Source organism: Schistocerca cancellata, chromosome 1 (assembly GCF_023864275.1).
Source record: "Schistocerca cancellata isolate TAMUIC-IGC-003103 chromosome 1, iqSchCanc2.1, whole genome shotgun sequence".
In the NCBI taxonomy this organism is placed as follows: Eukaryota; Metazoa; Arthropoda; class Insecta; order Orthoptera; family Acrididae; genus Schistocerca; species Schistocerca cancellata.
In genome coordinates, this window is record NC_064626.1 from 272256499 (window position 1) to 272273491 (window position 16993).

Consider the following 16993-nt stretch of genomic DNA (forward strand, 5'->3'; position numbering starts at 1 on the left):
AAGTTTCATATTTCGTTTCACCCCCATAGGGACTGAATTTCCAAAAACAGTCAAACACGTATTTCTTATTTCTAACTGAGAAGGCTAATTTCAGTTTTCATAGATATAGCTTTAAAAATGCTTTCATAAGAAAATATTTTCATAAAAAATCTCGTCCCGTATTTCATCCGCCTTAGGAGTTCAATTTCCAAAAATACTGAAACACGTATTTTTTTTAAATTTGTAATCGAGAAGTCAAATACCAGAGTTCACAGATGTAGCTTTAAAAATATTTTAGTAGTTCTACAACAATGATATATTTTCTTCAAAAAAAAAACTTTCACCCACTATTTCACTCGCACAGGGTAAATTTCCAAAAATGCTGAAACACATGTTTCTTTATTTCTGAGCGTGAAACCAAATTCCACTTTTTTTCGTAGGTCTTGCTTCAGAATTGGTTTAGTAGCAACATGTCTTTTTAAAAAACATTCATTACCTATTTCATGTCATTAGGGTTGGAGTTTCGAAAAATGCCTTTGTAAGCGACGCCTACAGTATAAGATCGACACCTACTCCAAATTTCAAGTCACTCTCCTCAACCGTTTAGGCTGGGAGATGACGAGTCAGCCAGCTAGTAAGGACACAGCGTTTTATATATAGAGATTAAGATTAATAATAATAATAATAATAATAATAATAATAATAATAATGGTGGTAGTAGTAGTACTAGTAATACTAGTAGTAACAGTAGGAATAGTTATGGTGATAGGGGTAGTATTGCGTAGAATAAAATTAAGTATTAATGTATATTGCATAATTTGTGAAAGAATCAATACAACTTGTGTTTGTATTACCGGTAACAGGGTACATTGGAATGGAATACATAAATAAATAAACTAGTAGTAACATCAATGTATCATGGGAGTTTATTACACAAGCCATTATTACCTTAACTGGGAGAGCGTAAGCGCAATACGAATAATTTCTTAACGACTGAGCAATATTTTCCAGTATCCTTTAGTATTCAGCTCTTGTAAATGCAGCGCCGAAGGTTGTCTCGGAGGCGATTCTGTCGGCGATCCCGCCACCCTGCGATCTCAGATTTTTCCAGGCCGTCTTCCCTCGTAACCGGCAGGCCAATTGCCTTTCTTTTTCCCGCGGCAATAAAGCTGCTACCGCCTTTAGCCGATATATCGACCGCCCTCTTCCGGGGCCATGCTATATCTTCTGGTATCGAGAAAAAAGCACGGCTCGTTTGCCTCGCGGGTAGACAAAACTCGCGCAGTGTCCGCTTTATAAGGCCGGAAAAGGCAATCGACCCGGGCTTCATAAACCAGCGTACACATGCGGAAGTAAACGAACGCGGTATGTTTTTAAAGTACCGTAAATAACTTGTAAAAATGTAGTCCTGCTGCAGCAGGAGCCTTAAAGTTTTCGGTGACGCTACAATGGTCGTCTTTTTTATAGGTTGGCTTTGTTTCGTTTTTCTTTTGTTCACCAGCTTGTGCGTCTCAGAGACAGTAACGTGGCGTTCTCGAACTCAAAGTCAGTCACATATTGAATGATGGCTGGAAGTCGTTTTACAGTGGATACACACTACCTACGTTTCTTGGCAAATCCATAATGGAATGGTTTTGCTAGCAGCTTCCTTCGATCTTTCATTGTTTTTGGCTTTGATAAGTGTTTGAGCAGCGTGCGATCCTCACACATGACATTTGAATCAGGCGATGAAGACAGCACTGTTGCATGGGCTATTTCGGAAGGAAACAAATAATTATTCAAGACTCCTTCTTCTGTGGGCAACCTGTAAGTTGGTTTACAGGAGCCACTTTCTAACGTTCTTGGTCTTCCGCTAGTCTCCTCAGCTCGGTTCAACTTCTACTTAATTTTTATTTTATTAGCTGATCAGTACACAGGGTGCTTGTACTAACTTGAGACGACTAAAAGGCTCGAAAACGAAGCATCGTACGAAAAATGTTTTATGTGAAAAATTAATATTAGTAAAAGAGACCTATGTCTGTGTTACACCTGGCCACCTCCTACTAAACACACCTCTAGCGTGGGCCGGGTCAGCTTTGTATTTTCAAATGGGAACTCCCCAATTTATTGCATATTCGGCTTCTAGGCCAAAAAAAATACCTACGGTTTGCTTAAATTATTTCCGATTCGTGGTAGATGGCTTTGAAATCGACAGATACCAAGTGGCCATGTTTTTGCAATTAAGGACCGACGTCTTTGATTCCACATTTCGTTTACGATGTAAATGTAAACCTTCGTGTTCTAGTGGTTGATACTGACGTTCACAGGTTACTTGAGTGTTTCCAGTATGATCTTACAGTACGAATAATATGACTAGACCTTAACATTTCATACAAATAAGCTATTTGTATAGTTACGCAATTTTATGTTCCCTATGGGGTTGATCGTGGTGAGACCCCAGACCATCGGAATCCTTGGTCTCGGTGGCCGCCCTCGAAGCCCTTTATCAAGGTGACTGATTTCTTCGGTGCGTGTTTACATCCAACCACCGTAGGTAGCTCTCGCACTGGCCTCTACACGGCTACCGCCGAAATATAAGGCACAACCATTGTAATAAGGTAAAGCGTCCATGAAGTGATAGTGACAGCCTCACATGCCATGAATATTAACCGAAATCAAGCACCCCAATGGTAGGAGACAATGGGACTCACCGATATCAAGCGCCGTTGTTCCTGGATCGAGCTGAACATAGTTTCTAACCAGACATTGAAACGACTGACCGTATCGCTTTCTACAATCACATTTCCAACACTAAACTAAATTTCTAACGTAAATATCAACTGTTCGAACACAAAAGTTTAAATTTACACCGCACATGAAATGTAGAATACACTGCATCGATTCTTAATTGGAAAAACAGGCGTGCTGGATATTTTTTGATTACAGCGCCTTCTACCACGAATGGCCAGCTGTAGCAAAGACAGATGTCCCCTCTATTAATATTAACTTCTCACCTAAATTTTTTTCGAATGATGCGGCGTTTTCGAGGTATTTAGTTATCTCAAATTAAAGCAAACACGCTGTATTTTAACCTAGGTCGTGCACTCCTTTTCTTTCCTTCCGTTGTCCCTTCCGAAACTGCCTTAACGTACGACCCGTCAGTGAATCTTCCCTCCTAATTAATATGTTCCATAGACAAGCTCTCGCTCACAACTGCCAAGATGATTGTAGCTTTCTCCTTTAACAACATAATTCAACCGCTACAATCCTTTTCTCTCCTGCTGCTGCTATTGTCCACGTCTCACTTCCAGCGAACCACCACGCCCCATACAAACGTACTTATCAGATTCATTCTTATTTCAGCTTTAATTTTTTGAAAGCAGACAGTTTTCTTGTTGAAAACTAATTTTGGTTGTTGTACTTTTCCAAATGACTTTTCCGTTTGCAGATGTTCTCTCATTCCTACAGTAGGTGAATTCTCCATTCTCTAGCAACTCACTGGAGAAAACTGTTTGTGTGGTATTCTTGTTTTACTTGCAACGAGTGTCTTAGTTTCATCTTACTTAGTTTTCGATTATATCGACTCACGCAAAATGAGAAATAAGACACTATACTTGCGTTGCACGAGCGCCTAGATCTGACGTTCGAGCCTCTGTCCGCCACAGAAACTTAATTTGTCAGGAAGTTTCACGTAGTATTGTAACTTTTCTAGCGTAACTTTTCCATGTTTAGTCCTGTGAATTGAAACTGGAGTAAATCTGTGTTGTAATACTGAACAATGCAGGTGGTGTAGAAATGAGTCGCCAAAACTGAAACTGCAAAACTGTATTTTTAATTAACTTTAGCAAAGAGACTGGAAAACAAAATTTTATATGAAATAAATATTCTGTTGAATTCTATTGTGCAGTACAGTAAAGCGCTACAATGCGTAATGTCACGATAGTGCCTCGCAGTTCGAACACTCGAAGTTTCGGAATATACATGCTACATAAATTTACCAATCGAATTTTGAAAGAATAAAGAACCAAAATTGTTGCTACTAAAATGCCCGGAGATTTTACGCGCGCAAAGTGACTAAATAAATTTCCAAATGCCCAGTAATACACTCGCAAATGTAACAACGGACTGTGAGAATAAAACTGTCTTCATAAGAACCATAATCTGAACTGAACCTTACCTAAATTGAACCTGATAATACTTTTTAAAGAACACCTAACTCTGAATGACCTTGTAGGTAGTAGCGAGCGGGCGTGGTAATTACCATGATAAATAATCACTCGCACTCTTGTCACTTACTATGAATACTTCTATTCTCGCAGCGTATACACAATGTGTTTAGAATAGAGCGCTTACTACAGAGACCTGATCTGGCAAAAATACAGTTCTTGCTGCAGTAGGGAAGCAATATTACTAGCGGGGAGGGGGGGGGGGGGGGGGAGTAGAGCCAGTGGTTCTACGACCCCACAATCTTATTGTGTTCCAACTGTACTGTAACTGAGGCTAACAAATTTTTTGCCTCAGCTGTGGAAACGGTATCTTGGTACTGCTCGAAACATAAAACCCCAGCCCCAAGAGCAAGCAAAGTAAGTAAAAGAAAATCCCTGGGCAACAGCAGTGCAAATACGCGAAACTATTCTAAAGAGGTCGTGTCTCAGTGTACTGTACTCCGCAGAGTGCAATACGGCGATACACATAATCAGAAAATACGAAATTCTGTAATCTGAACTTGCTAAATGATGGAAAGTGAGTTACCCTTTAAAAACTGTATTACGAAAACTGATAGCCGTTCCTGACTAATCATAATTACCTTTACGAAAATTATTCTTTTACGACAAATATTACTGTGACATGAATTTAATTACTAAATTGGTAAAGGAGCAGTAACACTATAATTTCTGAGTGCAAGCCATGTAAACCGATAACTTTACTTGATCATGTGGGGTCCTGCCCACTCTCGTATAGGGTGCCTAAACGATGCTGCGTTCTCGGAATGCTATATAACATTTCAAGTAAAATTACGTTAGTAGTTTTTATTACAAATACGAATGACAATACATAACTTGTATTTACAAGTGGTCACAAGCGATGGATGACACGCAAGTAAGTGTCCTTTTGCTATATACAATGTTCATGCAGCAATTGACATGCATCACACGTCACTGCTATCGTAGCACTCTCTGCTAGGGCGTGCTAATACTGTACGAATACTGAACGGCAGGGACGGTGCTTATGTTCTCCTCTTGTAGAGGGCGCTCCTGTTGTCGTGCGCCCCTAATCAGCGCACCATTGACCGTCGTAGTTTCACCGCCTTCTCTTCTCTTGCGCTCTTCATCTTCGTTCTGGCACTTGTGGTTACGCCAGAACAGATCACGCCCAAACAATGAATCTAATTAATTCAAACCACTAAAGAAATATTCCATTAAAACTTTCTGTTATTCAAACTCATCAGAATTACGTGCAAGCAAGCAGTGCAGCAACAACATTACCTCATAGTCTTCACATGTCCAATTAATATTTACCAAATAATAATTCATAATTCATTCTTCTCTGTATCTTTATCTATGTTCTCTGTAAGGTATTTCCATCGCTCAATACCACAGCCTTAAGCCGACTTTCTCTTTAGCTTACCTTAGAATGCTTACTGAAACGAAAATGCTACTGACAGTCAAAGATCACAGTGTTTTACTCATAACCTCTGTGGCGTAACATATAGATTATAAAAAACTACTGTTTGAAAAATATTTAGAGTACAAATATGAAAAATGAGTCATCCGGTAAAATATACAGGGTGTTACAAAAAGGTACGGCCAAACTTTCAGAAAACATTCCTCACACACAAATAAAGAAAAGATATGTGGACATGTGTCCGGAAACGCTTAATTTCCATGTTAGAACTCATTTTAGTTTCGTCCACCTACGCTCAGTGGAGCACGTTATCATGATTTCATACGGGATACTGTACCTGTGCTGCTAGAAAATGCCTTTACAAGTACGACACAACATGTGGTTCATTCACGATGGAGCTCCTGCACATTTCAGTCGAAGTGTTCGTACGCTTCTCAACAACAGATTCGGTGACCGATGGATTGGTACAGGCGGACCAATTCCATGGCCTCCACGCTCTCCTGACCTCAACCCTCTTGACTTTCATTTATGGGGGCATTTTAAAGCTCTTGTCTACGCAACCCCGGTACCAAATGTAGAGACTCTTCGTGCTCGCATTGTGGACGGCTGTGATACAATACGCCATTCTCCAGGGCTGCATAGCGCATCAGGGATTCCATGCGACGGACGGTGGATGCGTGTATCCTCGCTAACGGAGGACATTTTGAACATTTCCTGTAACAAAGTGTTTGAAGTCACGCTGGTACGTTCTGTTGCTGTGTGTTTCCATTCCATGATTAATGTGATTTGAAGAGAAGTAATAAAGTGAGCTCAAACATGGAAAGTAAGCGTTTCCGGACACATGTCCACATAACATATTTTCTTTCTTTGTTTGTGAGGAATGTTTCCTGAAAGTTTGGCCGTACCTTTTTGTAACACCCTGTAAATCTCAGATCATTTTCATTGAATAGCAGAAACAAATTAGCAATCTTAAAGTATACTATTCTTCTCTCTAAGTAGGGCATAAGTTACATGTAGTCCTCTCTCTCTCTCTCTCTCTCTCTCTCTCTCTCTCTCTCTCTCTCTCTATGTGAAATAGCTTCAGAATGCACCCCTATGTTTCCAGTACGAACACAATTTGCTGGGTTAGGATATAATTTTCTGTGACTCAGAGAAAAATTTTCTGTAAAATAGGTAACAGACAGTCACTTAGCTACCCCACCCCAACTCTCTCAGCAATGTAATAATGAATAGCAGCATTCAAAACATACTTCAGAGTACAACAGATCTTTTCGAAAGATTCTCATTATCAGGCTGGTGACATTCGTTTCATATCAGTAAAACACTAAGAAAATCTAACAAATCATTTTCGGTGTTCGTAACATAAAATACGTTGCGCTATGGCTCGTCGTCTTTTGTTAAAATTCTCCCATTATGTTTTTGCCAATCCCATTTAGAGACGTGCGATGCTGTCAAATGATCGATGCTGATTGCAACACAGACGTCTAAACATCGATGGATGTATAATATATATACATCTGATCGAAAGTATCCGCACACCATAACGTAAAGCAGAACTGACCGATAGACACCACGAGCGTGGTTTCGGCCATGTAAAGGATGAGGGGGAGTATTTCGTTGTTAGTAGAAAAGTAAAAACCGCAGAATTTAGGTTAGGAGAGCTCAGCGACCTCGAACGTGGACTGGTCAACGGATGTCATTTAAGAAACAAATCCATCACAGATATTTCAACCCTTCCTAAAATTGCCCAAATACACTGTTGGTGATGTCTTTGTGAAGTGTAAACGGGAAGGAACAATCACGGCTGAACCAAGGCCATTCAGACCTTATGTAACTGACGCACGAGGACCGTCCCGGGGACTGGGTGTTTGTGTTGTCTTCATCATCATCATTTGTGACAGTGAATGGATTGGATTGTGAAAAAAAATGGACTGTGTAAAAATTGGGACTTAGTACGGGCGCTGGTGACCGCGCAGTTGAGTACCCTACAAACGAAACATCATCATCATCATCACAAGGACCGTCAATCATTGCCGAGGTTGCTTGTAAGAAATCCCATGAAATCATTAGGAGTCCCAAAGTGCTACCAGCAGTCGAGATAGCACAATGACTGTACATAGAGAGCCGTCCATGGTGGCCGAGCGGTTCTAGGCGCCTCAATCTGGAACCGCGCCACCGCTAAGGTCGCAGGCTCGAATCCTGCCTCGGGCATGGATGTGTGTGATGTTCTTAGGTTAGTTAGGTTTAAGTAGTTCTAAGATCTAGGGGACTGATGACCTCAGCTGTTAAGTCCCATAGTTCTCAGAGCCATTTTTTTGTACGTAGAGAGTTCAGAAGAATGGTCAGAAACGGCCTAACAGCTCGCCAAAAGCCACACATTTCTGTAGTCGGCACCGAGAGATGCTTGAGGTGGTGTAAAGAGCGACGGCAATGGCCAGTGGATGACTGGAAGCAACTGATTTGAATCGATGAGTCACACTATACCCGGTTGTTGAACTCAATGCATTCAATGTCGACTTCGCTTGAGACTCCGACGTCCGGCATCATTGCCCTCTCTGGTTTCGGTTCCTGGGAAAGAATGACCTGCCACTCCTCGACAGGCACTCTGACGCCTTATCGAAAGTGTTTCCACTAGAGTTCATTCCGTCATAAAGGCGAAAGGTGAACACACCACATATTAATGTACTCTGATAGGTGTCCACATACTTTTGGTCAGTTGGTGGAGAATGGCATAAAATACAGCGTAAAAACATATCTAACATCGTATCAATAAGTCCAGAAATAATTAAAATTACCTATCCTACAAAAAAAATGAAATGAGCGTATGGCATCGTTGGCCGGGAGGCCCCATTCGGGGAAGTTCGGCCGCCAAGTGCAAGTCTTATTTCATTCGACGCTACGATGGGAGACTTGCGCACCTGTGATAAGGATGAAATAATGATGAGGACAAGACAACACCCAGCCCACGAGAGAAGAAAATCTTCAACCCGGCCAGGTATCGCAACCGGGCCCGCATGCATGGGAGAGAAGCACGCTACTACCCATTAAGCAAGCGAACACGTATCCTACATTTTTTTGTCTACAAACTCAAATGCTGTTTTATTATCTGTTGATAGCGCCAGTCATGATACAGGCATAAATTAATTCCACGTTTAATGGAACACAAAATTCTCTTCCGTTTTTGTAATGCGTTTCGTAAGTATTTAAGTATTAAAATATCGACCTCTTCCTGTCATCGCTCGTCTGCGAAAGCGACCTTCTTACACTGCCTTATTATTGCGTAAACATCTTTGTTGTTAACATAGACTGCATAAAAGTTATAGAATGTTGAAAGTATTACTCGCAACAATTATCTCTCAGAATAATATTTACGTGGATCAGATGCAATCTTACGTAGCAAAAACCCGAACAAGTGTCCGTGAAAACTTAATTATGTTTTTCATAATTCAGTTCATCTATAGGTTTTGATGATAGAGTTTACGAGAATCAGAACGTGTGACATACACTATGTGATCAAAAGTATCCGGACACCCTCGAAAACATACGTTTTTCATTTTAGGTGCATTGTGCTGTCACCTATGCCAGGTACTCCATATCAGCGACCTCAGTAGTCATTAGACATGGTGAGAGAGCAGAATGGGGCGGTCCGGACTTCGAAAGTGGTCAGGTGACTGGATGTCACTCGTGTCATACTTCTGTAAGCGAGATTTCCTCTCTCCTAAACATACCTATGTCCACTGTTTCCTGCTATAGTGAAGTGGAAACGTGAAGGGACACGTACAGCCCAAAAGTGTACAGGCCGACCTCGTCTGTTGACTGAACGATACCGCCGACAGTTGAAGAGGGTCGTAATGTGTAATGGCAGACATCTATCCAGACCATCACACAGGAATTCCAAACTGCATCAGGACCCACTGCAAGTACTACGACAGTTAGGTGGGAGGTGAGAAAACTTGGATTTCATGGTCGAGCGACTGCTCATAGGCTACACATCACGCCGGCTTCCGGCCATCGATATTTAGGTTTTCCTTGATTTCCCTAAATCGGTTCAGGCTAATGCCGAGATGGTTCCTTTGAAAGGGCACGGCCGAATTTCTTCCCGATCCTTCCCTAATCCAAAGGGACCGATGACCTCGCTGTTTGCTCCCCTACCCCCAGATCAACCACCCAGCCTGGTACTATTTTCTAGAACACTCGCTCTTCTATTTTTTCATGAGGCACCCATATCTGTTGAAAAATGTGGTTTTTAATTTACTGGGAACCATAGGAGCGTTATTGAAATTTCACTACACGCAAAACACTTGGGGATTGGGCACGTTTTGTCATCATGCCAAAAAAAATTCTGTTTCTTTTTTTTTCCTTGCTTGACGGTTTTACTACTTTCACCACTCCGTACAGTAAACTTACCCAAACAAAATAGTTTAAAAACACTGTAATAGAAAATGCTTCTTTAACAATATTTGCACTACTGCAGAGCACAGCTGTGATCAAACTGAACTGAGAAATACTCAAACAAAGGAAAGTCCAGGATCGAATAACAATATGTTCAAATGTGTGTGAGTTCCTAAGGTACCAAACTACTCAGGTCATCGGTCCCTAGACTTAAACACTAGTTATGCTAACAACAACACACACACACCGCTGCCCGAGGGAGGACTCAGCCGGTCGGTGTGGCCGTGCGGTTCTAGGCGCTTCAGTCTGGAACCGCGTGACCGCTACGGTCGCAGGTTCGAATCCTGCCTCGGGCATGGATGTGTGTGATGTCCTTAGCACTATGGGACTTAACTGCTGAGGTCATCAGTCCCCTAGAACTTAGAACTACTTAAACCTAACTAACCTAAGGACATCTCACACATCCATGCCGGAGGCAGGATTCGAACCTGCGACCGTAGTGGTCGCGCAGTTCCAGACTGTAGCGCCTAGAACCGCTTGACCACTCCGGCCGGACTTCCAGGTTCTGTGGGAGTGGTGGTAAATAAACGTTGTCTTCAACGCAACCCCATAGGAAAAAGTCAGAGACTGTCAAATCAGGTAACCGTGGAGCCCAGCTGAGACATGCTAAGTCGCCAACTCATTGACGACCAATCCAATTTCATTCAAATATTCACGCACTTGGCGACTCCAGTGAGAGGGTGCCCCGTCTTGTTGAAAAACGAAGTTGTGTTCGTGCAGCCTCGGAAACAACCAATTTTGTAACATAGCGAGATACTAATGACCATTAACCATGTTTCCATCAAAACAGATGATCGAGATGTCGCACAAAACACACTGACTTGGTGCGAATCTCGTACATGTTCAATGGCTGCATGTGGGTTCTGCACACCCCAAATACAAACATTGTCTTTGTTTACCTGACAACAAGCCACACATTTCTGTAGTCGGCGACCATTAACCATGTTTCCATCAAAACAGATGATCGAGATGTCGCACAAAACACACTGACTTGGTGCGAATCTCGTACATGTTCAATGGCTGAATGTGGGTTCTGTACACCCCAAATACAAACATTGTCTTTGTTTACCAGACAACTAATATGGACCACACCCCGCCTACCACAAAATACTGTGTACATCCCTTTGGCTGTAAATTACTGTTGGTGACATCACGTCTGATCTCCGGAGATGATGGTGTTCAGAGAACTGTCACCTTAATGCTCTTATTGATCCAGAAAGTCCAAATAAATTTCCAATCAATGATTTTATATGTCTTGTGTAAAAATCCGCGAGACCTATCTCGTACACACTTCGCGATAACCAAGGTAGCGTAACATCTTTTCTGAGGCATTACAATCGACATCCATATGTGCACACAAATCCTTGATAGTATCCCGTCGTTCATAACGCATGAGTTAAGCGAGGCGCTACACTTTGAGGGATGGCTGCTTACAGGACGACCGTGCGAACTTTCCCTCGCTGACTTCAACATATATAAAGAGGAAAACGCATATCTCAACTATTTTAGAGAAAATCGGGTTTGGAGATTTTAGGCCTGATTATGTTCTTCATATGGTCAGTAATATTCAAGGATTCCGCAGCCGAGCGAGTGAGCGCTTATTTTTATAAGCGCGAGGTCTGTGGACCGAATCTCCCCCGCTGGTACTAATTTTTTTTGAGCTACCTGCAACAACACTCCGTGATAAGTGTTGAAACTGAAGAATGTAAACCTAGTTAGTTTTGCAATAGGTTCATTCGTGCAGTGGTACATAGTTATACCTGTCACAAACATTGTTACAGTAACATGGGTATAAATAAAATGAGTAGACCGATTTGATTGAAAGTTTCGTTTATTCTTTCTTTACAACATACCATGCCAGTGTGGGATGTCATACATTGGCCAGACCACCAGAACTGTGAACATCAGGTGTAAAGAAAACCAGAGACATACCAGACTCAGGTAGGCAACTAAATCAGCCATAGCAGAGCATTGTCTGGAACTTGGTCATTCAATGGATTACAATGACACCAAGATTGTGACACAGACCTCAAGATTGGTTCAAATGGCTCTGAGCACTATGGGACTTAACAGCTGTGGTCATCAGTCCCCTAGAACTTAGAACTACTTAAACCTAACTAACCTAAGGACATCACACACATCCATGCCCGAGGCAGGATTCGAACCTGCGACCGTAGCAGTCGCGCGGTTCCGGACTGCGCGCCTAGAACCGCGAGACCACCGCGGCCGGCAGACCTCAAGATTTTGGGACAGTGTCATTAAAGAAGCCATTGAGAATAAGGTCACAGACAATCTAATCAACCGTGACTCGGGATACCAAATCAGCACTGCCTGGAATCCAGCGCTTGAGCTTGTGAAAACTCAACGCAGGACACTCCGGGATTCTGCAAGAAATAGAAGTGGAGATCGAGAGAACAGCCGTGAGACAAGGTGTCTGTCATTGGAGACCAGATCTGACACACCCCAGATCATGAACTCGACTTCAGAAGATGGCCAGGCCGGGCGCGGACGGCGGAGGGAACACCAGCGACCAGAGAGGAACAATGTAGCCGCGTCTGGCGGGCGCGGACCTCAGACGGAACACACGACGCGGCGCGGACCGATTAGGGAGCGCCCAGCACGAAACAGAAGTGGAAATCATAGTAACAGTCAGGAGATAGAGTACCCAACATCTCAGACCAGGTCTGACGCACCTCAGATGATAACCACATCCGTTGAGGACGGCCAGAACGGGCGCCGACGGCAGTCGGAACATCTGCGACTGGAGGGGTCCATTGAAGCCGAGTCTGGAGGGCGCGGACCACAGATGGAACACTCGACCCGGCGCGCACCGATTAGGGAACGCCCAGCTCCTGCCAGGCATAAATACTGGACTCGATCGACCCAAGGACCAGTCTCAGGTAGCACCTGAAGAAGACAGCGAGGCACGCTGTTGAAATATCGTGCGAGAACGACGCGAACATCCGGCTCGATTCCCGAATATCTAAGATGTCAATGTACTTGAAGGTTATGTTCTGCTAATGAAGTGTGCAACAACACCGCCGTCACGTCTGTCAACTTCTTCAGCACGATCTGATATGTTTCGACACATATCTCATTGCTCGCCTCAATTATCAGCACTCGCAGTTTCAGCAATGTGCGAGGATGTTTAGGGAAAATCTTTTCCATTATAAATTCCCAAGAAAAAAATCACACGGATTCAAATCAGGATCGTTCAGGTGGCAGTCTTGTACATACACGAAGTCTTTGTGTGTGTATGAAATCTTATGGGACTTAACTGCTAAGGTCATCAGTCCCTAAGCTTACACACTACTTAACCTAAATTATCCTAAGGACAAACACACACACCCATGCCCGAGGGAGGACCCGAACCTCCGCTTGGAGCAGCCGCACAGTCCATGACTGTAGCGCCTTAGACCACACGAAGTCTGTCTTAAATGAGAGTCCCTCAAACGTTACAAGCTTGAAGTTTAAGACAACATTAGTTGTGTGTGGTCTGGCTCCATACTGCATGAACCACTGGTATATTAATTAAAACCGATTTGCAAGAACCTAGTAAACAAAATTGCTACGCAGCATGTTTAGATAACGTTCACTGTGTGTTCAAGAAAAAATGATTATGTTACCACATGACTTGAAACAGCGGCCCATATATTAATTCTTGAAGAATGATGCACATTTTCAGGAAGCACTTTCGGAAGCCCAAAAGCACACATTTCGCTTATTAGCAACGCCTTCAAGGTGAAAATGTGCGCCATCTGAAAAACAAACATTGTTCAACAATTCACCTCATTCACAGCCCATTCAGCGAACGTTATTGTTCGTCATTAATTTAGGCAACACTTATTTTGTACAGGTACAACCGCAAATCAGTTTTTAAAATTCACTGTACAGATCGTCTAGAAAAACCAAGTTACGCAACTGTTTTCCTTGTTGATTTGCCTGGGCTTCTCAGTAACGTTGCTCTGACACTTCGACATTCTGTAGAGAACTAAAAAAAAATGGCTCTGAGCACTATGGGACTCAACTGCTGTGGTCATAAGTCCCCTAGAACTTAGAACTACTTAAACCTAACTAACCTAAGGACAGCACACAACACCCAGCCATCACGAGGCAGAGAAAATCCCTGACCCCGCCGGGAATCGAACCCGGGAACCCGGGCGTGGGAAGCGAGAACGCTACCGCACGACCACGAGATGCGGGCTGTAGAGAACTAACATTGGCATGCTGTTCGCTCTTCCTCTCAAGCACTTATTCGTCACTATTAAATGTTTCGTAAAGCCTACTTGTTGTTTTAAATGAGACCAACTATTAAGTTTTCGATTGTGTACGAAACGATGTCTATGAAAGCACTTGCACTTGTCGTTTCATGAAAAAATAACACAGTTTTAACACGCTGTTCAACAGTCAGTCTTCCTTCGTCAGCCGTCTTGGAACGATACACAAACAATGCACTCGGAAATAAACAAAATTAATCGTTCAAATGGTTCAAATGGCTCTGAGCACTATGGGACTTAACATCTATGGTCATCAGTCCCCTAGAACTTAGAACTACTTAAACCTAACTAACCTAAGGACATCACACAACACCCAGTCATCACGAGGCAGAGAAAACAAAATTAATCTCCATGAACTACTCCCACTTCTCTCGACGTCGCACACAATAACAACTGATAGCCAACAAAATTAATGCCAAAACAAATGTTGGATCATTCCGTGCGCCATCCTGTACATACGCACGCCTAAAATTTTCCAACTCCGTCTTTTCGAAAACGGCTGAGAGTTGTACCTTCTCGTTCGAATATATTGAAATCCTAGTCGTGCCTTTTAGTCCCAGTCAATGTGAATCAAATCGGTGATGGGACATTCGTGCGGTTCCATTGTTAACGTAGTCGACCGCGTCGTGGCTTGTGCTGGTCATCCGTGTCACCACTACTAAATCGCAGTACCTATCGCTTCAGACCAGTCACTCCTACCTTTGGCAAGCGTCTATGTATCTCCATTAGTGCAAGTGTTCAGCACCTCGATGGCAGTCGCCATTTTGGGACGCTCCCCTGCTGTTGTTCTCATTCGCCGGGTAACGAAACCAACGTGACATTAGCGGAAATATATAAAAAGTTAGTACCACATAACCATAATCTGGCTCAGACACTCAAAAGTAGACACACAGAAAAGTAGCAGGCATTAGTATGGGAATGAACCTAGCTCTGTCTCAGTCGCCACTGGACTAAATTACTGATCACCTACAGCCTGCCCTCTTCACTGTATACTGTATTGTATTGCTCAACCCACCAAAGTACTGCTGTCGGGCACTTAACCCTCTCGTGGGCAAAATTATTAAGCAGGTTTTTTTTAATGAATGGAGAGCAGATAGTAGTTAACAGACAGGTATATTTATCATACAGAATATCAAATTTGCTCCAACTGTGAAAGTGAGGTCACACAACAAGGTGGGAAGTATTCTTCCCACTGCCCTTCCTTGAAGTTAAATGACAAAAACAACTTTTTCAATATATGTCATATTTATTTGATAAATTTACTTCTCTTGTTACAATGATTGTTCACAATTACTTGCCATGAAATTTTCTGAAACATGGGTCTATGCAAAGTGGTATTTGACAATATGTACAAACACAGCGAGTGCTCTTTTCCGCAGCTTAGGTACTACAATAGCGGCACGTCCAGTAGGTTTCTCCTAAAATGGGTTGATGCTCCCCTACAGCCACATGACGAAAACCTTCAGGTACTTTACCGCTTTTTGCCAGAAAGACAGGTTTTTGTCCACGCCTTTTTTGGGATGAGAAGCCAGCGATCAATTGTCTGGCTAGATGGATCCTGTATGTGAGCTGAACATACTGCCCACTTTCTCTTTCACTTATTTTCCACAGGATAAAACTGTTCACTGCAGCAACATCCACCAGGAAATAAAATATTCTGTGCCACCATTTTACAGAACGTCTGCCAATAGCATACCTTTCTCGTAATTTATCAAACTTATCGACACCACCCATTATTTTGTTGTATTCTGCCACAACTTCAGGACAAGAAATCTCTGTACTAGTACCATCCTTGTTTTTCCTTTTCACTGTGGCTGTTTCTCATGGGTCATGAATTGAGGACAGGAAAGTGACTGGACGGTTATCCATCCATTTTACTGCAGAAATGGCACCTTTTGTTTCAAACTGGAATTCTCCTCGTTCCAATTTTACGTGCTCCTTCATAGATTTGGGTAAATCAAAAGTATTTACCTTATACTATAGCTTTGAGGAAAAAATCACAAAATATCACGCAAACAGCACTGAAAGGCTACTCTACAGAGCAACACTCAGCTATACAATGCCTCTGCGCGAAGGTACAGCAAAAACGGCGGGAACTTATTGCAAGTAGTACCCTATACTGTTCACTAGGTGGTAACACCATACAGAGGTGGGAACTGAGAATACCACGGGACTAGGAGCGAGTTCATTGTAGTGGGAAGCATGTTTCCCACGGCTCACGAAAGGGTTAAGCATCCAGTTAGTGCTCCTCTTGTAATCTGGAAGCCCCTGTCAGTATCTCCGCAGGAATCGCCCCTCCTTCCATCCCATTAGGACAGACAAATGAGCAGCTTTCTGCGTGTCGACAGGACGAGCACACGATCCTGCGCTCCTGGGCCGTCAAGGACTTCGCGCCGAGCGTGCCGCAGTACGTGCAGATCTTCCGGCCGGAGAACAAGCTGCACGTCAAATTCGCCGAACACGTGGTCTGTGAGGACGAGTTCAAGTACGCGCTGCTCGCCAACAACTGCACCTGCCCGGGAGCCTCGACGCTCGTCACTCTGCTGTTGCACACCTCCAGAGGACAGTGAGTAATCTCTCTCTTCCCTCTCTCTTTCTCTCATGATCACAGTTTTTTTTTATACATGATCCAGTCACATTAACGTGACCGCCGTCTATGTTCGATATCAACGTGCGATAAC

The 16993-nt window shown here is 43.0% G+C and overlaps 1 protein-coding gene across 1 annotated transcript in view; it reads left to right on the forward strand.

Annotated features, from left to right (window-relative positions):
• Positions 1–16993, forward strand: part of LOC126169379 (potassium channel subfamily T member 2) — a 1084296-nt gene that overhangs the window by 807741 nt on the left and 259562 nt on the right. The window contains exon 13 of the mRNA XM_049920640.1: positions 16661–16878. Within this exon, the coding sequence (XP_049776597.1) occupies positions 16661–16878 (218 nt within the window). The remainder of the gene's footprint in view (positions 1–16660; positions 16879–16993) is intronic.